We start from the raw sequence: 24,707 nt of genomic DNA, 5'->3' as shown, positions 1-24,707 counted from the left end.
ACAAAATTCCCATAATGCCTCACTCCTGCACCAAAAACCCTGTATATGTCAAGTTTGTAAGACCATGAGGAAGCTTCCTGCTGTATAGCTCAGATCACACATTCCTAAGGGAAGTGGGAGAGAGTTCTTAGCATTCTTATGGGATGGGGGAGCAGGAGTCTGTGCAGCTCTCTCCCCTCTTCCCCTGAGAGGGGAGAGAGCTGCACAGACTCTGGCACTGTCAAAAAGGAGACAAGAAATCTTGTGTTTCTTTTGATAGAGTGCAGCGTTTAAAGCTTATGACTGTATTTACATACCTTTCTGATAAAGCTTACTTAGTTTTTACCTTTCCTTCTCTTTTAAGTGTTTACTTAAAATAAATAAATTGTGAAACCAACACAGAAAGCTGTGCGAAACCAACACAGAAAGCTGTGTGAAACCAACACAGAAAGCTGTGTGAAACCAACACAGAAAGCCGTGTTAAACCACACAGGACCTGAAACCACTGACCACTCTTTGTACACTGTATTTTAGTAATTTCTCTGTCCATAGAGCACCAGCAAGACCAACCAGAAACAGAACTTAGTATGTTTCTTGCCACAAAGCACTGATGAGTATTTTTTATAAACCTTATTTTTGTAGATTTTTATTAATACAGTGACTATTATTCCATACATACTTGTCACAGTAAGTTAGGAAAATTATAATGCAGAATGATCATAAAACAAAATACAATAAAATACAACAATTTGCGTTCTCGGTCTCTCTGTATTATCTCATTAGGTGTTTGCATATTACTAAAGGTGGAGGTATTTAGGGTCAAACGTCTCGGCATTGGATAGTCATATATATTGACTTATAATAGCCTAAAATAGGGGGCCCTACCCATAGGATTGTGAACAAGAGAGACCGTCTCTGTTTAGTATCCAGATATCCCATATCTTGAGATATAATTCCATCTTATTATCCAGTTGGTATTTGATAACCTCATTAGCATGTATATATTCGATTTTGTCCATGACTTTTGTGATGGAAAGTATGTTTGATTTCCCCTGGGCTGCAATATGTATGTATGTATGTAATGTATGTATGTATGTATAACTTTATTTCTAAAGCGCCACAAGGGTATGCAGCACTGTACAATCTTACTAAATACAAAATTTCACACAGGGAGGATAAGTGTTATAATAAATAAATACAATAAATATATAAATGCACAGGGAATAAGTGCCATGTGGTATGAGACACGGTTGGAAGGAGGTCCCTGCCCCATAGAGCTAACAGTCTAAGTGGTTGGGTAACATAGAGGCACAAATTGGAAGGTAAGAGTGCACCAGGTATGGGCATTTGCCCTTAAGCGCAGGACTAGGCAAAATAATGTTTTAGTGCTCCAGAAGGTAACAGCTGAGCTTTTTCTTAAAGAGAGTGAGTGTTCCCTACGTGAGGCTGAACAGTTTCCCCCTTTTGAGAGAGCAGGAGGATCCTGGCAGTAGAGTTTAAGAATCGTGGTTGCCATACATATGTATTGTATGAGGCATTGTGCTGCGTTATTTAGACCTTGTAGTTTATGTCCCAGAAGCATATTCTTGGGGCATGGGGGAATATTTCTGTAGAACAGTTTGGAGAGGATAGCAGCTACTTTTGTCCACAGGTCTAGTACTATTGGGCAAGCCCACCAAATGTGCCACATAGTTCCCTGTGCGGTGACGTTCCTAAAACAGAGAGGTGTGGTTGTAGGATAAATTTGGTGGAGCCGTTCAGGTACATAATATGCTCTAAGAAGTAGTTTAAGTGAGGTTTCCATTATGGTTACATTATAGCTTCCTTTAAAAATAGTTTGGTAATTTTTAAGCCATGTCTCCTGAGGGAGTATTACTCCAAGGTCTTTTTTCCAGTCCAGCATATGCTGCAGCTTATCAGAGTGTGTATGGTTCAGGTGATAGTATAGCATGGATAGTGTTTTCCAGCCCATTGGTGAAATCTCACAAATAGTTTCCACGGATGTCCATGATATACTGATTTTGCCCCACAGCTGGTGAATGAAGTGGGTTATCTGTATTGCATGAAAGTGCTCGGTAGGTGGTTCTCCACATTTTTGCATTGTCTGAGTTTTTAAGATTTTATTTCATCTGTAAATTGGTGTGAGTAGATTATCCCTTGTTTAACCCACCATTAAAATAGGGTTTATTGTTTAGACCTGGAGGGCAGAGTCTATTTCCCCATGTTGGTGTCAACCTCAAAATCTTTGATGCCAGGCCATATTGGTATTGTAATATATGCCACAATTGTAACATTTGGCGAGTTACATTTGGCGAGTTATTGGTGACATAAGCTTGCAATTTTTAAGGTCTGGAACAGGGTTTCATACTAGGCTTAACAGGGAGATTGGATTTGCTAAAGCAGATTCAATTTCAACCCAGAGGGGAGCTGGATTTTCTCCATGTAGTGAAGCAATTTGAGCACATCCTGTAATATTGTTGTAGGTTTGGGACTCCCACTCCTCCTTTGGGTTTATGTAGGTACATTTTTTTTTTTTTTTGTTAATTCTTGGTCTTTTATTGTCCCAAATAAAAGCCTTGTAAGTCTGCTATGGGTAGGGCCCTAAAGTAATATAACAACTTCAGTAGAGTCATCATATTGTTAATCTTTCCTATCCAGGAAATCTGTTTCTTACTCAATTCCTGTATTTTTTGTGTTAAAATTCTATATATAACTGGGGATAATTGTGTTCATACATGGTATCTAAAGTAGGGGTTACATTTTTCCCTTATTTGGAAATCTGTTAAGCTCAATAAGTTTAGTGAGAATGGGAATACCACATGGCATGTGGTATTGGTATATTGAGTGCAATACTGCTCTAAGATATTCCCAGTTAAGTGAATCAAAGGCCTTTTCTATGTCTAGAGCCAGGATTCCCAATTGAGTATTTGTAGCTTTTGCTTGCTTTTTTTACTTAGTATCTGCTTAATATTATCTCCTGCTTGTCTAAGGAGTATAAATCCTACCTGATCTTTGTGGATTAGTTGAGGAAGTAATGCTGAGAGTCTCTTGGAGAGAACAGAAGTTAATATTTATATCTAGATTTAGGAGAGAGATGGGACGGTAGTGTTTTGGGTGTCAGGGGTCCTTATTTGGTTTCGGTATTAGTGTGATATGTGCTGCTAATAATAAAAATAATCTTGCCTTCAGCAATACGATTGTATAGAGACTTCAGTATTTCTGAGAATTTTTCGTAATGGCAGGCTGATAGGCCTTCTGGCCCTGTAGCCCTCCCTTTCTAAAGATTTTTAATAGCCTCTGCAAAATTTTCTGTTGTAATATCCTCAGTCTTTTTTTAAGCAGATTTTGGGAGGGTTGGGATTGGATATTGTACTAAATTAGCATCAATCCTAGAATATTGGTTATGGGAGGCGGAATAGAAGGTGTATCCACGTGTCTTAGGGTGTAATTCTCTCAATGAATCTACAAAGCAAGCTGTGTTAAGGATGTATCTTGGGTTGCCCTGGCAAGTTTGATGTCCTTGGGTGTCTGTGTTGTATTGGATTTATCCATTGCAGGATTGTAACATAGTAAGTTGGGTTGAAAAAAGACATACGTCCATCAAGTTCAACCATAATGCCTATATATAACCTGCCTAACTACTAGTTGATCCAGAGGAAGGCAAAAAACCCCATCTGAAGCCTCTCTAATTTGCCGCAGAGGGGAAAAAATTCCTTCCTGACTCCAAGATGGCAATCGGACCAGTCCCTGGATCAACTAGTACTAAGAGCTATCTCCCATAACCCTGTATTCCCTCACTTGCTAAGAATCCATCCAGCCCCTTCTTAAAGTTATATAATGTATCAGCCAGCAAGACTGATTCGGGGAGGGAATTCCAGAACTTCACAGCTCTCACAGTAAAAAATCCTTTCCGAATATTTAAATGGAACCTCCCTTCTTCTAAACGGAGTGGGTGCCCTCGTGTCCGTTTGAAGGACCTACTGGTAAATAAAGCATTAGAAAGGTTATTATATGATCCCCTTATATATTTATACATAGTTATCATGTCACCTCTTAAGCGCCTCTTCTACAGTGTAAACAGACCCAACTTGGCCAGTCTTTCTTCATAACTGAGACTTTCCATACCCTTTACCAGCTTAGTTGCCCTTCTCTGGACCCTCTCTAACTCAATAATGTCCCGTTTGAGCACTGGAGACCAAAACTGAACAGCATATTCTAGATGGGGCCTTACCAGCGCTCTGTAAAGGGGAAGAATAACCCCCTCCTCCCGTGAATCTATACCCCTTTTAATACAGCTCAAAACCTTGTTTGCCCTTGAAGCTGCTGCCTGGCATTGCTTGCTACAGCCAAGTTTATTATCTACAAGGACTCCAAGGTCCTTCTCCATTATGGATTTGCCTAGTGCAGTCCCATTAAGGGTATACGGGGCTTGCATATTTTTACATCCCAGGTGCATGACCTTACATTTATCCACATTAAATCTCATCTGAGAATGTGCCATTAACAACCACTTTCTGTACCCGATCCTGTAGCCAGTTTTCTATCCATGTGCAAACGACTTCACTAAGACCAATATACCTTAGCTTAGAAAGCAGTCGTTTGTGGGGAACGGTATCAAATGCTTTGGCAAAATCCAAATAGATTATATCTACTGCATCCCCACTGTCCAGCTTCTTACTTACCTCATCATAAAAAGCAATTAAATTGGTCTGACATGACCTGTCCTTCATAAAGCCATGCTGATTACTGCTCATAATGCCATCCTCTACTACATAATTTTGTATGTGATCCCTTAACAAGCCTTCAAATAACTTGCCCACCACGGATGTCAAACTTACAGGCCTATAATTGCCAGGCTGAGATCTTACTCCCTTTTTAAATATGGGAATGACATTCGCCTTCTTCCAATCCCTAGGTACCATACCTGATGAAAGCGAGTCTGAGAATATCAGAAACAAGGGCCACTGCAATTCTGCCCCTAGCTCTCTCAGTACCCAAGGGTGTATTTCATCTGGCCCAGGTGCCTTACAAATAAAAATATACATACATACATACATAATAAACTTGGCTTTAGCAAACAATAGCAGCCAGCAGCTGCAACGGCATAAGTTCAAGGAAGAAGGGGGCCATTCTTACACTGTACAGGGCACTGGTAAGGCCCCATATAAAATATGTCATGCAGGTTTGGCCTCCAGTGGGGATATTATTGAATTAGAAAGGGTTGGCCAAGTTGGGGTTGTTTCTGCTGGAGAAGCGGCACTTAAGTAGGGATAGGATAACTATGTACATATGGCGTACGTTGTTGCAGTAAAAGGCTTTATCTGTCAACAACGTGCACCATACCATGTTTGGCAGATAAAGATACTCTCTGCAGAAGCGATCGCATCGCGTCTGCTGCTTGGTACCACTTCCTGCTTCCCCCCCAGCGCCGGCCCACTGAGTTCCTGCCACATGGAAGACAGGACTGCATCACCAGGACCAGGCAAGCTTCAAGACAGGTAAGGGTGATTTTTTTTTTTTTTGCATTTATACACATTTACACACACTTACATACGCTTACACAAACTTTCATACATTTATACACACATACAGCACACAATTCTGCAGGTTTTTTTTGTTTTTTTTCATTTTGCACACCTATATACACTCATGCACACACTTACACACCGTCACACAACTTTTACACACATGTACCTGTATACACTATTTTGAATTCATCAGAATGTGTACTTTCCAAAAATATATGGTTTTCTGGGGGTCTCTGTATAGTTAGGGGGGGTTACGGCACATAATACGCTGTCAGGGGCCTCTATGTGCAAAAGCTGAGTTGGCAGGAGAGAAATCCATATGCGCTATTTTCATTTTGGGGTCAAATTGCAACATTTTTATGCGATTTTCTGAAATAAAATTCGGCAAACAGGAAAGCTTTGCGGCTTGGTACTTTGGAGTAGAAAGAAATGTGTACCCATTATAGATTCAGGGGAATGTGTACTTTTCAAAAATATATGACTTTCTGGGGTGAGTGTACTTTTTTGTAGCATTATCCCACATAAAGTATGTAAATATGTTGTTTTTGCAGGAGCTGAAATGAAAGATCATATGGGGGTATGTTCCCATTGGGGCCACTACATGCCACATATTTGGGTAAACCTATACATATTGGGTATCAAGCTGTTCAGTGGACCCCTGGCGTTCAAATTTAGGGTGTTTAATCTTGGTACCTAATGCTATGTGGAGATAAGATGCTGCAAAGTGGAAGCTTTGAGGGGATTTTTGGAAAGGTCATCAAAATTGCCAGCTTTAGGAACTTTAGAAAAGCTTTGTGGTTTGGTACTTTAGAGTAGAAAGACACGGGTACCCATTTTAGATTTGGGGGAAAAATATATGACTTTCTGGGGTAAGCGTACTTTAGACTAGCTTTATTCCACATATAATGATGTAAATGTGTTGATTTTGTTGGAGCTGAAAGGACAGAAATGATAGATCATATGGGGGTATGTTCACTTTGGGGCCCCTACATGCCACATACGTAGGTAAACCTATACATATTGGTCATCAAACTGTTCAGTGGACCCCTGGCGTTCAAATTTAGGGTATTTTATCTTGGTACCTAATGCTATGTGGGAGATAAGATGCTGCAAAGTGGAAGCTTTGAGGGGATTTTTGGAAATGTCATCAAAATTGCTAACTTTAGAAATGCTTTGCGGCTTGGTACTTTGGAGTACAAAGACACAGGTACCCATTTTAGATTTGGGGGAATGTGTACTTTCCAAAAATATATGGCTTTCTGGGGTGAGCGTACTTTTTTGTAGCATCCCACACAAAATGATGTAAAAGTGTTGATTTTGCAGAAGCTGAAATGGCAGATCATATGGGGGTATGTTCCCATGCCACATACTTAGGTAAACCTATGCATATTGGGCATCAAACTGTTTAGTGGACCCCTGGTGTCCAAATTTAGGGTGTTTTATCTTGGTAATGCTATGTGGAAGATAAGATGCTGCAAAGTGGAAGCTTTGAGGGGATTTTTGGAAATGTCATCAAAATTGCTATGTTTAGTTTCATATTTAGGGTGTTTTATTTGGTTATTTTATGACCAATAGGAGATAAGATACTATAGACTGGAAGCTTTGAAGTGATTTTTAAAAAAAAATTCACAAATTTTGATATAAACCAATAACTTTAGGAAAGCATTGTGACTTGATAGTTTGGAGTAGACAGACAGTTGTGCCTATTCTGGATTCCCCAGAATCTGTTCTTTTAAGAAATGTGTAATTTTCTGGGATAAACCTTCTGTTAGTGGAATTTTTGGCCTTGAAATCTAAAGTATGCAGCTTTCTGAAGCAGGTAGTGTACTGTTGGGAGTTTTTGACCTATACAAGTGAGAAATCTCCATTAAACTATATATATTTGGTATTGGCACGTTCAGGAGGCATGGGACTTTTCTAAATCAGTTGTATTTTTGTGCATAAAATAATTTTTGTTTCTGGTATGTGTGTTTATATTATGGAAAATATTTTTTTTTAATTTTGTAGACATTTAGAAGCCTATATCTTGTTACAGAAATGGAATTACACCAAAATTCTACCATATTTTGAAAGCTTAGGTTGTCCTGAAAAAACACTATATAGTTTTCCTGGATAAACTAAAAGTCCCCCCGAGGAAAGTGCAAAATGTTCAAAAACTGTCTGGCAGTAGAAGTTCCGCTTTGTCCAAAATGACTGGCAGTGAAAGGGTTAAATTTACTCTTTATTTACCAGTAAGTCCTTTGAGCAGGCACAAGGGCATCAATTCATATTAGAAGAAAGGAGGTTCTAACAAAATATTTGTAAAGAGTATGACTATGATGATTTTCATTCATCCAAGTCATGGTATATCTAGTATAAATAAATCTAAAGCAACTGAACTTGTATGTCTTCAATGATTACTTAAAGGAACAGTAACACCAAAAAAGTGTATAAAAGAAATTCCAATATAATGTACTGGTGCAACTGGTGTGTTTGCCTCAGAAACACTACTATGGTTTATATAAAGAATGCAGCTGTGTAGCCATGGGGGCAGCCATTCTAAGGAGAAAAGGTACAGGCATTTAGCAGATAACAGATAAAACACTATTGTATTCTACAGAGCTTATCCGTTATCTGCTATGTAACCTGTGCCTTTTCTCCTTTTTTCCAGCTCGAATGGCTGCCCCCAGGGCTACACAGCAGCTTATTATATATAAACTATAGTAGAGTTACTGTAGCAAACACACAACGTTTACCTGTGCAGGGCACTAGTATATTATATTTTATTTACTTTACTCTTTAATTTTTTGGTGTTACTGTTCCTTTAACAAGTCCAGTTGCTTTAGATTTATTTATACTAGATATTTGGAATGAGGTTTTTACAGTAAGAGCTGTAAAGTTGTGTATTTCTCTACCTAAATCATATACATTTTCTACCTGGCCAATACATTATATAAAGTAGCTTCAAGATTATATTTTTACATACATATGCAAACCTATTGATACGCTTCCTTGGAATCATGTTTTACTTGGAATAAGGTTCTCAGTGGGGTCCTTCTGGGTTCTGTACTGGGTCCACTTTTGTTTAACTTGTTCATAAATGAGGGAAGGGTATAATAAGTAATGTATCAGTGTTTGCAGATGACACAAAACTCTGCAGACCAGTCAATTCTATCCAGGATGTGGCATCCTTGCAGCAGGATCTTGACCAACTGGCAATCTGGGCGGCTAAGTGGTAGATGAGATTTAATGTGGATAAATGTAAGGTCATGCACCTGGGATGTAAAAATATGCAAGCCACTTATACCCTTAATGGGACTGCACTAGGCAATAATGGAGAAGGACCTTGGAGTCCTTGTAGATAATAAACTTGGCTGTAGCAAGCAATGCCAGGCAGCAGCTGCAAGAGCAAACAAGGTTTTGAGCTGTATTAAAAGGAGTATAGATTCATGGGAGGAGGGGGTTATTCTTCCCCTTTACAGAGCGCTGGTAAGGCCCCATCTAGAATATGCTGTTCAGTTTTGATCTCCAGTGCTCAAACGGGACATGATTGAGTTAGAGAGGGTCTAGAGAAGGGCAACTAAGCTGGTAAAGGGTATGGAAAGTCTCAGTTATGAAGAAAGACTGGCCAAGTTGGGTCTGTTTACACTGGAGAAGAGGCGCTTAAGAGGTGACATGATAACTATGTATAAATATATAAGGGGATCATATAATAACCTTTTTAATGTTTTATTTACCAGTAGGTCCTTCCAATGGACACAAGGGCACCCACTCCGTTTGGAAGAAGGGAGGTTCCATTTAAATATTCGGAAAGGATTTTTTACTATGAGAGCTGTGAAGTTGTGGAATTCCCTCCCCAAATCAGTCTTGCTGGCTGATACATTATATAACTTTAAGAAGGGGCTGGATAGATGCTTAGCAAGTGAGGGAATACAGGGTTATGGGAGATAGCTCTTAGTACAAGTTGATCCAGGGACTGGTCCAATTGCCATCTTGGAGTCAGGAAGGAATTTTTTCCCCTCTGCGGCAAGTTAGAGAGGCTTCAGATGGGGTTTTTTGCCTTCCTCTGGATAAACTAGAACTTAGGCAGGTTATATACAGGTATAGGCATAATGGTTGTGCATAGTTGGTTACTATGTAATTGCATGAATATATTAATGGTCATCTAAGATATTATTAGTAACACTGGGTATCGCAAGGTCAAAATAACTTGCCTTAGTGTACTGCTTGATTTAGTTTAAATTTGATGTTTAGTTACCACTAACTACATGTAACTTACTCTTTACAATGTTTATATCCTGTTATGTAATAAAATGTTAATACATATCACATTAAAAAATAGTTTTCTAGTGGTTGCCTATTATGGTAATGAAACTCCTCATGATTTACAGTGGAGAATACAATATTCCATACATTTATATTATAAATTACATATTTTAGTATCTTTGCCCATTAACTTACCTCCTTGGATGTTATGTTTTCCAAATCACTCTCTCTCAGGATATCTCGCAGTTTTAGTCTAATAATTCGCTCTGTCTCTTCTCTATGTGATAGAAAAATATAAAAAGTAATCTTTATTACAACAACATGTTTACTTAGAAAATTCAACTTTATGCTATGGTTCTGAGACACTATAAGAAAAAGCAAACATTTTAGATATCTTTAGCTAGTTAGTAGAAAAGTTTTCAATTACTCAGTATATGAGAATAAAATAGGATCTGTGATAACTTGTGATCCTAAACCTCTACCAGATAGAAAGGGCAAGGCTTCCTGTTACTGGGTCTCCAATCAGTAACAATATTTCCACAGTCTGGAACAGCAAAACTGCTATACAAGGCAGGGATGATTATTGATTATTTGAACCAAGACTGGACTGAATATTTTAAAGGAGACATTTCATATAACCTTCATATTCAGTTATATGATTCATCTTTCCTCAACCTGTGGAATCTTGCAGGAAAAAAACCGATCTGAATGCATTTTACCTGCTAAAAGCATTTTTATATCAGAGCTGCAGAGAGATCTTCACTCTTCTGAAGCCAAGCTGAAATGAGAGGTGGGAGTGTCTCTTCATTCTCCCACAGGAAATGGTCACAGCACTAACAGACAGGCTAAACTCTGCTGTAGCAGGGAAAACCCCTCCCACCTCCCTGCCTGTGTATCTGTTACCAGTTACACAGTTAGCATTAGGTACAGTATATTGCTTTTACTAAGTAGCAGAAAAAGATTTGACTCTTTTATAAAGAAATGGGCAGTTACAGCAGCATTTATGAGCCACAGAGGCAATGAATCTGGCAGAATGTGCACTAAAATGCTAGTTGGGAGGGCTGGGCGGGACAGGAGCAGCAGAGGAGAGCAGGACCCAAGTGTGACTGACGTGCCTGCCAAAATGATGTCATCAAAATCACCGCCCACATCTCCACCCCCAGGCTTTCGTCTAGTGCAGTGCTGTCCAACTGGCGGCCCTCGACCCCCCTCTGTGTGGCCCCCCACCTGTCTGGCTGCTTTGATGGCTTAACTTTGTGTTAACTTTAAATGGTATCAGTACTGAGATTAACTGGCCCCTGCATGGTTATCACCTCAGATTCAGGCTGTAATCCCTCTGTATTGTTTAAAAATGTAATCCCCTGTGTTGTTCACACTTTTTAATCTATGCATTGTTCACCCCCTGCAGTGTTCACACCTCAGGCTCAGGCTGTAATCATCCACATTGTTCCCCTGTTCACACCTGAGAGTATGGCACATAGGGCAGGCAGAGTATGGCACACACAGGCTGCATAGGACAGGCAGAGTATGGCACACACAGGCAGCATAGGACAGGCAGAGTGCTGCCTGTGTGTTCCATACTCTGCCTGCCCTATGCTGCCTGTGGGAGGTGAACCTGGCAGGGGTTTGTTCTGGGAGTTTGTTAGCAGCTGAAATAGCCATTAAATGGTCCCTAAGATGTGTAATTATGTGCTGGGGGTTGCTGTGCTATCCACAGGGGAGGAGGAGGCATATGGATTTAAGGGTGTGTCTTAATATGACATAATATAATTCTTTAACATATGAATGATGGTTGATACCCCTGCAGCGACCATTGTGATAAAATGGGTGGTTTGAAGTGGGTGTGTTTAAAATGGGGGAGTGGCCAACACTGGCTTCCATTAGCGGCCCTCCGCCACGTATGTGAGAGAAATTCCGGCCCTTGGCACCGCAGAAGTTGGACAGCACTGGTCTAGTGGATGCGGCTCCTCTATAGAAAGAAGCCAGAGCCAGTGGCCCCAGCTACAGTCAGCCTGTTTCTGCTAGCCGGAAGCCCTGGAAACAGGAGGGGCTTCAGCAGTTTCACAACAATTGCACAGTGTTCTTGAATAATAGGTGAGAAATAAAAGTTGTTTTATTCAATTTTATAGTACTAGCTACAATTTAGAATAAAGTTAAAAACAATGGTATATGTCTCCTTTAAAAAAGCTTAAAGAATGTTGGCAGATAATTATACAAATAATTTAAGTTGAAGGTGTATCCAATATAGCATTAATTGTCGAGCATATTATTTAATCATCCTAACAACAGGGAAGGGACATTTTACTACTTACAAACCACTTTTCACTGAATTAGAGCACAAAAGGTGTAGTAAGCATATATAAGAGAATGGTTAAATAGAGATCTAAAGACAACCTTCTTGAGAACAAACTTCATGTTGGTTTGAAAAACGTAAAGTCACTGAATGAAATCTGATTGGCTGTTTTTGGCCCCACCCAGTTTTTATAATATTGGACCACAGTTATATAGCAAAAACCCCTGTGCAACTTTTGGGGCCCCTGGTTTTAATAGTGTCTGAATGGCAGCAATTTAAATTTACCAACTGAAAGTCAATGAGTGACATCTGATTGGGGGTTGGCGGATCCACCTACTTTTTCTAACCTGATACTGCAGTTACCCAGTGACTAACTCTGCAAAGTTTAGGGACCCTAGAATTAATAGTTAAAGAATGGCAGCAGTTTAAATTTAAACCAATAAAAGTCAATAGGTGAATTGTAATTGGTGGTTGGTGGGTGTGACCCCTTTTTCTAACCTTGAGTTGAAGTCACCCAGTGACAAACTGCAAAGTTTGGCCACCCTGGCATAGATAGTGTGAAAATGACAGCATTTTAAATTTAAACCAATGAAACTCAATGGCTGAAATCTGATTGGCTATTAGTGGCCCAACCCACTTTCCTATAAGAATAGGTTTTCCTATTTTTGAACTGCAGTCCCCCAGTGACCAACTCTGCAAAGTTTGGGGACTCAGGCTTAAAAATTGTGGGACTGACAACATTTTACATTTCACCATTATAAGTTGTAATTGGCTGTTGGTGTCTCTGCCCACCTTTTCTATCTTTGAATCGCAAATACCAAGTGACTAACTTTGCAAAGTATAACAACCCTGGAATTAATACTTAAATAATGTCATCATTTTAAATATAAACCAATGAAATTTAATGGTTTGAAACAATTTGGCTGTTGGTGGCTCCGCCCACTTTTTATAACCCTGAATACGTAGTCATCCAGTGCCTGACTATGCAAGTTTGGGAACCCTGGCATATACAGAGTGAGAAAGGCAGCAGTATAAATATAAACAAATTAAATTCAATTGGTGAAATCTGATTGGCTGTTGGTGGCTCCGCCAACTTTTTCTAACCTTTACCTTAGTCCCCCCCACTGGCCAACTGTGAAAAGTTTGGGGACACTGGCATTAAACATGTGAAAATGGCAATGGAAATGAAATCTGAGTGAATGAAATAATAAAAAATAAATTTGAGCGGCTGTCTGTGGCTCCACCCACTTTTTTCAAACCTTGAATTATTGTCACCCAGGGACTAACTCTGCAAAGTTTGGGGACCCTGGTTTAACTAGTATAAGAATGGCAGAATTTTAAATTTAAACCAAACATAAATCAGTATATGAAATCTGATTAGATGTTGGTGGCTCCACCCAGTTTTTCAAACCTAAAAATGCAGTCCCATAGTGACCAACTGTGAGTTTGGGTACCCTGGTATTAATACTGTGAGAATGGCAGAAGGTTAAATTTCGCCATTGAAAGTGACAGGTAAAATCTGATTGGGGCAGTTAGAATAAGAAGGCAAAGAAAAAAAAGATTAAGAAGTGGAAGAATAAACTGAAGTCAAAGAACAGTATGTTGTTTTTTTCAAACCAACAAAATAAATTGGGATCACATTTCTAAAAAGAAGCTAAATTCATATAATTTCAGACATTTTATTCAAACCCTGTGGTAATTTGTATGCCCAATAATTTTTCTTTTTGTATTCTTATGTTGGGTTGAAAAACCCAACATACTGTTATATCTAGTATAAATAAATCTAATGCAACTGGACTTGTTAAGTAATCATTGAGGTATGTAGATGCCACTTGGGTTAAAATCAGATCCAATGAAGTGGCGGCCTTTTCAGAACACATTAACTCAGTGGACAATAACATAAAGTTCACAAGGGAGGATGTCCATGAGAACAAACTTGTTTTTTTGGGCTGTTTGATATCCATTTAAGAGGGGGATAACTTGAAAATAGAAGTATAAAGGAAACCCACTTATACGGATTAATATCTGTTGTTCGATTCCCACCATCTGCTGGCACACAGACTGGGTGACATTAGAACTCTACACCACAGGGCGAAAAGTGTGACAACCAATACAGAGTCCAAGGACAAGGAACGAAAACATCTTAGAGGAGCACTGAAAGCTTGTGGCTACCTAGACTGGGCCTTTGTCAAAACAACAGCAACTATACCCAACAGGAACACCAAAAGGAATAACCGTCCTGAGACACAGAGTAGGTGCAATATAGTCATCCCATATGTAGCAGGAGTGTCTGAGAAACTCAAAAGAATTTTCAACAAACACCACATCCCTGTGATTTTCAGAGCTTTTCTAAGTGATCCCACCCCACTACAACTATTTCGGAATTCATTCAGGCTTTGGTATCGTGACTATCTTTTGGCCAGGTTTGAGCTGTAGAGTGCCATTGAGTCCTATGGATATACAAACCGGATTCCAAAAAAGTTGGCACACTAAACAAATTGTGAATAAAAACTGAACGCAATGACGTGGAGGTGCCAACTTCTAATATTTTATTCAGAACACATAAATCATGGAACAAAAGTTTAAACTGAGAAAATGTACCATTTTAAGGGAAAAATATGTTGATTCAGAATTTCATGGTGTCAACAAATCCCAAAAAAGTTGGGACAAGTAGCAATAAGAGGCTGGAAAACGTTAATTTGAGCATAACGAAGAGCTGGAAGACCAAATAACACTATTTAGGTCAATTGGCAACATGATTGGGTATAAAAAGAGCTTCTCAGAGTGGCAGTGTCTCTCAGAAGCCAAGATGGGTAGAGGATCACCAATTCCCACAATGTTGCGCAGAAAGATAGTGGAGCAATATCAGAAAGGTGTTACCCAGCGAAAAATTGCAAAGATTTTGCATCTATCATCATCAACTGTGCATAACATCATCCGAAGATTCAGAGAATCTGGAACAATCTCTGTGCATAAGGGTCAAGGCCGTAAAACCATACTGGATGCCCGTGATCTCCGGGCCCTTAAACGACACTGCACCACAAACAGGAATGCTACTGTAAAGGAAATCACAGAATGGGCTCAGGAATACTTCCAGAAACCATTGTCAGTGAACACAATCCACCGTGCCATCCGCCGTTGCAAGCTGAAACTCTACAGTGCAAAGAAGAAGCCATTTCTAAGCAAGATCCACAAGCTCAGGCGTTTTCACTGGGCCAGGGATCATTTAAAATGGAGTGTGGCAAAATGGAAGACTGTTCTGTGGTCAGACAAGTCACGATTTGAAGTTCTTTTTGGAAATCTGGGACGCCATGTCATCCGGACCAAAGAGGACAAGGACAACCCAAGTTGTTATCAATGCTCAGTTCAGAAGCCTGCACCTCTGATGGTATGGGGTTGCATGAGTGCGTGTGGCATGGGCAGCTTGCATGTCTGGAAAGGCAGCATCAATGCAGAAAAATATATTCAGGTTCTAGAACAACATATGCTCCCATCCAGACGTCACCTCTTTCAGGGAAGACCCTGCATTTTTCAACAAGATAATGCCAGACCACATTCTGCATCAATCACAACATCATGGCTGCGTAGGAGAAGGATCCGGGTACTGAAATGGCCAGTCTGCAGTCCAGATCTTTCACCTATAGAGAACATTTGGCGCATCATAAAGAGGAAGGTGCGACAAAGAAGGCCCAAGACGATTTAACAGTTAGAGGCCTGTATTAGACAAGAATGGGAGAGCATTCCTATTCCTAAATTTGAGAAACTGGTCTCCTCGGTCCCCAGACATCTGTTGAGTGTTGTAAGAAGAAGGGGAGATGCCACACAGTGGTGAAAATGGCCTTGTCCCAACTTTTTGGGGATTTGTTGACACCATGAAATTCTTAATCAACATATTTTTCCCTTAAAATGGTACATTTTCTCAGTTTATCTTTTGTTCCGTGATTTATGTTCTATTCTGAATAAAATATTAGAAGTTGGCACCTCCACATCATTGCGTTCAGTTTTTATTCACAATTTGTTTAGTGTCCCAACTTTTTTGGAATCCGGGTTGTGTATATATATATTATATATATATGGTACTGAGCTGGGACATACACTGGGAGCCATAACTCAGTGGAATATCATGCTCTAGTATGTGCATGTAATCCTTTAATAAAAATAAAAATCCCTTTGTGAACCAGCCATGAGGGCACTTACAACCTCATTTCAAAATCTGAATGACTTCGGATTGGCTCTGGCAATGGTTTTGGGGGCGACCCCACTGGTTGGGACTTGGGGGGGACTAGGCCCTCTAATGGGAATTCCCTTAGTGTGTGGTGTGTGATTGCTTTTCATATTCATGTTTCTGCCTAAATTCACAGATGTACTGTAGAATAAGTGGTTAGTATCTAAGTATTATCAGTAGTAACATCTGTGAATTTAACAGAACTTCCTTACCAAGAAACTCTCAAGCAATCGCCTTGTAAAACATCGCCCCACGCTGCCCCTCTTTGATAAAGGTTATTGAGATTTATCTCTGTTCATTTCACACACTTTTTTGGTATTTATCGATTCCTTTTCTTTCTATTACACACTTGTGACTATTGTCTGCATAGAGAAAATGTTTCATCTGTTTAAATCGAAACCCTTACCAGCTATGTTAGAAGAATTGTATAGCCAAAACCTCGTAAATTCATCAGGTCTTAAAAAAATGGGGTAAAGAGAAAAAATTTACATTTTCCTGGCCAGAAAACAACAACATTGATTCTCAAGACCTTGCTAACTTGTTAGAGCAGATTACAAATAAGTGTAAAAGTTGAGATTTTGAGTTAAAACGTTTGCTTATAATTCCTACTTATATCCATAGTTTACCCCTACTTGCTGACTTAGATTCTGCTCCTATTTCTACTACCCTATATTCTGTCCTTAAAGGAGACATATTGGATAAATGAAAAAAACCCTAATTTTATAGGCAATTATGAATAACATATGGTGCTGGTTTCACTTTGGGCTAAAATTGAATGCAGTCTGCAAAAATGGCCCCTCTATTGAAGCTCCCTATAGATCCTATCAGTTCTCTGTGTTTCAAATGAAGGGTGGGCATGTCCTAACAGTCCCTGCCAGAAGCACAGCAGGAGGGGGATAGCCAAAAACAGCACTCACACTAGCAAAGACAGGCTTCAGTTCCCTATCAGGTCAGCCTAGCAGCCGATTGGTTCCTATCCTACAGTGCAGTGTACTGAGAGCCGGCAGCTCCCCTGCACATCACGAGAATTCAGCCAACATGAACTGGAACAGATGGGCGGGACTAGTAAAGTTTTGGTGGAATTTCTCAATAAATCAGTCTGAAACACAACATTTTTAAGCACAATCCTTCTATATTTAGGAGTATAATTCACTGGTGCATTCTTAATTTTTATATGATTTGTCTCATTTAATACAGATGCTCAAAGGAAATTAAATCAAGCTCTGAGCAACCCCAATAGAAGATTTAAACGTGGCTCCTAGTTATAAAGCCCCAGAGCTTTCTGCTCCACAGGAGACACAAGGGTCCTCCGTCCTACAGGGTATAAATGCACTGGCGCCCTTCACTTCACAGGGAGTGGAAACACTTAAACCCACACTTAAAGTTCTAAACCTAGCTCTTCTAAAGAAGCTTTTTGGGCAGGTGCCTTAAGATCACTAAGATTACTAAATGTGTTCCCAATTTTTATATTATAAATGTTCAGAACAGGTATAATAATCCCTATAGAGCAATGCTGTCCAACTGGAAGCCTACAACCCCACCTCTGTGTGTTCCAAATCCCAGATTAAAGGGCAAATCAAACATTCATATGTTTTAAAGTAAGGAGGGTGTCATTTGTTTGGTGTGTTATTGGTACCACTCAATAGGTAATCCGTCTCTGCTGAGACCAGTAACATGTTGCTCACCTCCCCCTTTGACTTTGCTCCCAGTGGCCTGAAATTAAGTGCCCATTTTTTAATTTCAGCCTTGGAGGCAAGTTTTGGAAGCACAGAGACAAAGCTGACATGGGGCTACCAAATAGACAATCAAAGCCCTAGGCATTTTGTGCTTTGCCAGAAGAACATGTATTAAACACAAACTTTTAACTCCATTCCCTGTACAGTAGTACAGTAGTACCCATTCCATCCCTAACCAAACTGTGAGTTTACTCCTAAAGAATAAAACTTATACCAGTCAAGGTAGGGGGAAGTGTATCTTCCAAACCAGTCCAACATTGGAATTTTAAGATTATGTGCAGAGTTGTTGAGAGATTCTGTTCCATTTCCGTTCCATTTCCATTCTGTTGGATTGATAGAGTGTCCCCAACATGACCTCATAAATGGACAGCATATTTGGTGGGTTGCCTGGAAAGGTGAAGCTCTCATCTAGTGCAAAGCAGCAAGTTCCATGGACAGTTCTCAAGTCAGGTTATCACTTCCTCCAGTGAAGAAAAGAAATACCAGCCCAGGAACTGGTATTTGGCCAGTGAACAGTTCAGTTCAGTATATTATGGGCCCAGAAACGGAGCTCCTTCTCAGTGCATCCTACTTAGACCACATGTAGGCCATGCCCCATGTTAAATATTTATAAAGAGTTATCTTATCCAACCTTAAGCTCATCTTCTCATCTGTGAACAATCCCAGTTTGGGCAGCCTTGATTCATAAAAGCTCAGTCACTCTTTATTCCTTTTTTCTTAATGTCCTTTTTAAAGGGTTACTGTCATGACTTTTATGGTATAATTTTATCTCTAAATCACACTGTTAACATAGCAAATAATTCACTCTACCATTTAAAATGTTGTTCTTGAACCAACAAAAGTATTTTTTTAGTTGTAATATTGGTGTGTAGGCAGCCATCTCAGTGCATTGTGCCTGAGTCTGATCATTTAGAAAGAGCCAGCGCTACACGTTACAACTGCTTTCAGATAACCTATTGTTTCTCCTACTCCCATGTAACAGGAGGAGTCACAAACCGGACTTGAATTTCTTACTATTGAGTGCTATTCTGATACCTACTGGGAGCTGTGATCTTGATACCTTCCCATTGTTCTGCTGATCGTCTGCTGGGAGGGGGGTGATATCACTCCAACTCAGCAGTAAAGCGTGACTGGAGCAGAGGTCAGCTCTAAAAACATGAAAGCAGGCATTTTTGGGCTGACCTCCGCTCCTCTGCATGTGCCTGCATGCAAGCAGAATCTGTACTTGTCAGTGCAGTTTTACTGATGGAAGCAAATCCACTTCTCTCATAGAAGTGGAAAAAATGACCAGTGTGCCCAAAGCCTAAGGCTGTAGACATGCCCAGGGTTGAGGGAAGGCCAAAAGTCACAGGCCTGAGGTGGTAAGTTATTAAAGTAACAGTTCAGTGGTTAAAAAGCCTCAGCACAATAAGAAATGTTTCCAATATAGTTGGGTTAAATAGATGCCTAATGTAATAGCCAAAACACCTACTTTTTTTTTTTTTTAACCCTCTAACCTATGTCTCTGCTGGCAAAATGAAGGGGGTTTGCATTCTTATGTATGTGAGTGGTCCTGAGGAACAGTTGTATAAGATCATTTTGAACCACCAGTATTAACAATGGCTCTGATAGTCTAGTGGGGTAGGCACATTGCAGTAGTGTTAAAGGTTGGGGGTTTAATTCCTTAAACTAACCAAAGCTTTTCTTCCTCCTCTAACTTTGCATTCTGCTTTATCCATTTCTTTAATTTCATTTTCATTTCCCTTTTTCTGCTCAACCATTATCCCTTTTAATTTTCCTTTTCTACTACACATATTCTTATTAGTAGAGTAACAGATGTGCAGTACATATTTCACATATTGCTCAGAACTGGTCCTTCAAAAAGATATGGTGGAAAATAAAGATGAAGCCAAGAGGAAATAATGGGGTGCAAGAAGAAAACAAAATAAAACATTGATTTTAATACTGATGAGAGAGTAGAATTTTTTGGGGGAATTAAAGGGAATGTACTTCCAACCTTTTACATTGCTGCCATATGCATTTCCTACTAGGCTATTTAAGACATTGCTATCTCTGAGGCTTTAAAACAACCTTATTTTTATTATAGTTATATGAAAAAGCTGTAGTGTAAAATAACACACTTTCTTTGTCTGCAATAAAGTTTACAAAACAATGGATAAGTTCCCGCCCGGGACTCTGATTGCAATACTGGTTTAATCTTTCCTGGGGGCTCTGTCCCAGTGGGTTTAAGAGGTATATATAATTGGTGTTTGGAACAGCTCTTTAAGTGGTTATTTCACCAAATTCGGAAGCCTGCCATTAATACATTAATAATACATGAGCGATGTAAAAACCCTCGTCTGTGGGTCATTATGAACGGATCAGCAGTATTATTTTTTATATCGGATGTATTCTTAATTAAAATCCTGAGTGGTCCTCAAAACTAGAAGTATAATATAGAGACATTATCAGTATTAGCGAATTGGGTATTTTGGGGGTTTTTAACTTTTAAATGTGTATATCAATTTGGTTTTTAATCATTGGGTGAGATATTTGATTTTTAACCCTAATTTATCCATTAATGTATTTATCCGAATTAGTAAGATACTTGACATTCCCAATATATGAATTGTCTGAATGATAAATGGTTAAAATTCTTTTATCTCTTATTTAGTTTCCACCAATGTATTTATCTGAATTAGTAAGATACTCGAATTCCATGTTTTCTATTTCTGATATATGAACTGGTTGAACGATAAATGGTCAATTTTTTATTTTTTTATTTAATTTCACAGTGTAAAATAAAAATTAAATTCACTTTATTCTATAAGTCACGGGTTTTTATTTGACGTTAATTGATTGAGAGCGCCTACTCAATGTAGTTAATTCACGAAGGGCAACATAAGGATTAGGTGGAGGAAGGCAGCTCAAAAGCACAAATTTTTGTGTATTTTCAAATAAGTAACACTGTCTTTTTTTTTTCTTCCCATTAAATAGGTTTAAGGTAACTTTATAAGAGCGCGGATAGAGTCATCACACAAAACAATGGATAACAATGGCTTGTGCAACATTTGCATTTCTTTCACAGGGGGGGGGGGGGTTGGCTATAGTTTTCCTACAGTATGTCTATGAAGATTCTTATTCATCCAGGTAATGATATACAGTATGTAGTAGAACTAAGTCTAAAACAACTGGACTTTTCTGAGTTTTTCTTGAAAACATTTCACCACTCATATGAGTGGCTTCTTCAGTTCAAATGAGTGGTAGGGAATTCCCCTGCATTTAAACCCTTGAGGGTAGTACAGTCACAGACATCCAATCACAATGGTTCCATTGAACTTATTCAATTAGGTGTTTGCTAAAACTGACAGGTTAAAGACGGTATGGTACAATCACTCTCACTTATGAAAGTGTTAATCCTTCTGCTTGTCATCAACATACAATGCTGCTTTGACATCCTTACCCTAGCGGTTTCACAACCGTTCACACTTCCAGTCATGTACTTTGAGGAATCAATGAGAATCATGGTACCATTGTGACTGGATCATTGTTTAATGTTTGGATTTAGAAAACATAATGTAAAATAAAGAAATAGAGTTTGAAATCTATAGATTAGGGCAATGGCTGCCAGGGGATTCTGGGAAATAGTTTAAACATTTTCCGGGTATTGAGCAATTGCCCTCCTCCCTCACCAAAAAAGGCAGCCTGATCGTTCAGAAACTAATAGCAGAAATGCACATGCTGCAGCCAAATGTGAAAATACATTCATTGTTTAGTACACTAAACTACAGTTTAGTTTTTTAAATAATTGTAATAAAAATAAGGTTGTTTTAAAGCACTCAAATAGCCTAGTGCAGTGCTGTCCAACTTCTGCCGTGCCGAGGGCCAGAATTTCTCTAGCATACATGGTGGAGGGCTGCTAATGGAAGCCAGTTTTGGACACTCCCCTTTTTGAACCACACCCACTTCAAACCACACCCATTTTACCACAATGGTGGTAGTGCAGCAAAAACCCAAATGCTTGGTCCTCACTGCAGGGATATCAACAGTTATTCATATATGAAAGAATTATATTGTGTCATATTAAGACACACCCTTAAATCCATATGCCTCCTCCTCCCCTGTGGATAGCACAGCAACCCCCAGCAACATAATTACACACCTTAGGGACCATTTAATGGCTGTTTCCAACTACTAACAAACTCCCAGAACAAACCCCTGCCAGGTTCACCTCTCACAGGCAGCATAGGGCAGGCAGAGTATAGCACACACAGGCAGCACTCTGCGTCCCTTATGCTGCCTGTGTGTGCCATACTCTGCCTGCCCTATGCTGCCTGTGTGTGCCATACTCGGTCTGCCCTATGCTGCCTGTGTGTGCCATACTCTGCCTGCCCTTAGCTGCCTATGTGTGCCATACTCTGCCTGTCCTATGCTGCCTGTGTGTGCCATACTCTGCCTGCCCTATGCTGCCTGTGTGTGCCATACTCTGCCTGCCCTACCTGTGTGTGCCATACTCTGCCTGCCCTATGCTGCCTGTGTGTGCCATACTCTGCCTGCCTTTAGCTGTCTGTGTATGCCATACTCTGCCTACCCTGTGCTGCCTGTGTGTTCCATACCCAGGGGGTGAACAATGCAGAAACTAAAAGGTGTGAAAAACACAGGGGATTACATGTTTAAACAATACTGGGGGATTACAGCCTGAATCTGAGGTGAGAACCATGCAGGGGGCCAAGGTTATCTCAGTACTGATACTATTTAAAGGTTACACAAAAGTAAGCCATCAAAGCAGCCAGACAGGTGGGGGGCCACACAGAGGGGGGTCCCCGGCCGCCAGTTGGACAGCACTCGCCTAGTGGAAGAGGTTGGAGGTCCAATTGCCTTTTCTGACCAAAATTCTACTCTCTCTAATCAATATTAAAATCAGCATTAAATTATGTTTTCTTCTTGCACCCCATTAATTTCTCATGTCTTATTTATATTGCCACCATATCTTTGTGAGGGACAAATGTGGAGTGGAAGAAGAAAACAGAAGGGATCATGGTCTAGCAGAATAAGAATGTAAAGCAGAAAGCCCCAGCTTCTACAGTCAAGGCTCCCATACAGAAACCTTGCCAGTAAAACACTTTAGAAAATGCCATGGACCATGCACCACGTGGATGGTAAAGGATCTTGGCTGCATCTGTACTTGTAACAGGTAAGTTTGCTATTCACATCTACACCTAGACCATTCTCCATCAAGGATTTCACTAAACTGGCCCCTATTAAGTTATAAAATAAAAGCTTGCATATTTTTAAATCCCGGACGCACAACCTTACATTTATCAAGACTAATCCTCATCTGCCACATAGCCGCCTAAATTTCCAGTTTGTCCAGACCCTGTTGCACAGTTTTGTATCATCAGCAAGCAGATATATGAGTTACAAAGCTTTGCCCCAACATATTAATGAACAATAAAATAAAAGTGGCCCTATACAATACTAAACACACCCCACCAAAACCCCTTTTTCAAGCTGAGAATACACCATTGACAACCGACTCTCTGTCTGATGTTTTAACCAGATTTCCATACACTTTACAGATCTCATCTTCTACATGTTTTACAGAATAAAGATATATTACAAATATAAATTTAGAAGTTTTTTTTTAGCAGTTTTATGCCCAGAAAGTATACAAACCTGTGCAGCATATAGAACATACACAAAATAATGGAAAACAATTCAGAATGCAACAAAATCACTAAAAAAAGTAAAGGCATTAGTAAAAAAAGATACTGATATTTGTGGTCACTTTATGAAAGTGGGTTATCGCCAGCAATAAATGCAGCTTCCTTCCTTCTCCCTGTCTAGGAGCCAAACAAAAGCTATATTGATAGCAAAGCTATAAGGATATGTATAAATTGACGTCAGATATGTATAAATTCCCTGAGGAAGACTGGCATTTACCAAACAAAACGCACAGGACTACTAAGAATCAGTGATTTTTATACGCATTGTGCCAAGTAGACTTATGTGAGTACCTTGAATGTTTACTTTTAATCCTTTTAATAAATGTATTATGCTATATGTGATTTTATTGTTTTCGATATGATGGTTTTGCCATCCCACTGAGAAATTGGATTCTGTGACAGCCTTTTGGATATGACTGATGTGAATTTGATACCCATCTCAGTCTGGTGAGTAGGTTGGCTCACTGTGCGGCAGGTGAAGGTGGATCACTGTTGTCACTAAATACAGTAAATACTGTCACTTTATAATGCATGTTCTTTTTACTAAAATACTACACAAAGTTCCTTTTTCTCCGCCTCCTTATAGCTTTATCAACAAAAACAAGCAACCAACAGCAACACAGAACTGTAAATGAAAAACATTGCTAAAAATCAGCTACAAATAACAATGCAATCAAATAAGTGAAATCAAAAACAAAATGTGATTTTTGCTTGTGGTTATCACAATAGAGTATAAAAACACGAGGCTGCAAAAATGGTTAATTGTAAGCGTGCAAAAGATCCATTTAAATAAAAAGCTTTTGCTAATTTAAGGCTAATGCAACTAGAGAGGGTGCTGATTCAGCTTTCTCACTGGACACCTGAGCGTCTTGTCTCTAAATCAACAAGTGTGTGCAATGATGGGTGCATTGCATTCCTATCAATTTATACAACCATGGGCTGGTAACCATCAAATATGAAAAACAATCTGCCATAAATAGTCTCAGTATCTGGTAA

At 39.5% G+C, this 24,707-nt stretch overlaps 1 protein-coding gene across 1 annotated transcript in view; it reads right to left on the bottom strand.

Moving 5' to 3' along the window:
• Positions 1-24,707, bottom strand: part of ssh3 (slingshot protein phosphatase 3) — a 165,381-nt gene that overhangs the window by 22,843 nt on the left and 117,831 nt on the right. Inside the window, exon 8 of the mRNA XM_002938500.5 lies at positions 9,948-10,029. Coding sequence (XP_002938546.1) covers positions 9,948-10,029 — 82 coding nt within the window. The remainder of the gene's footprint in view (positions 1-9,947; positions 10,030-24,707) is intronic.

The sequence above is a fragment of the Xenopus tropicalis genome, chromosome 7 (genome assembly GCF_000004195.4).
Source record: "Xenopus tropicalis strain Nigerian chromosome 7, UCB_Xtro_10.0, whole genome shotgun sequence".
NCBI classification, from domain to species: domain Eukaryota; kingdom Metazoa; phylum Chordata; class Amphibia; order Anura; family Pipidae; genus Xenopus; species Xenopus tropicalis.
Note: the sequence above shows the minus strand (reverse complement) of the source record. Positions and strands in the feature narration are given on the sequence as shown.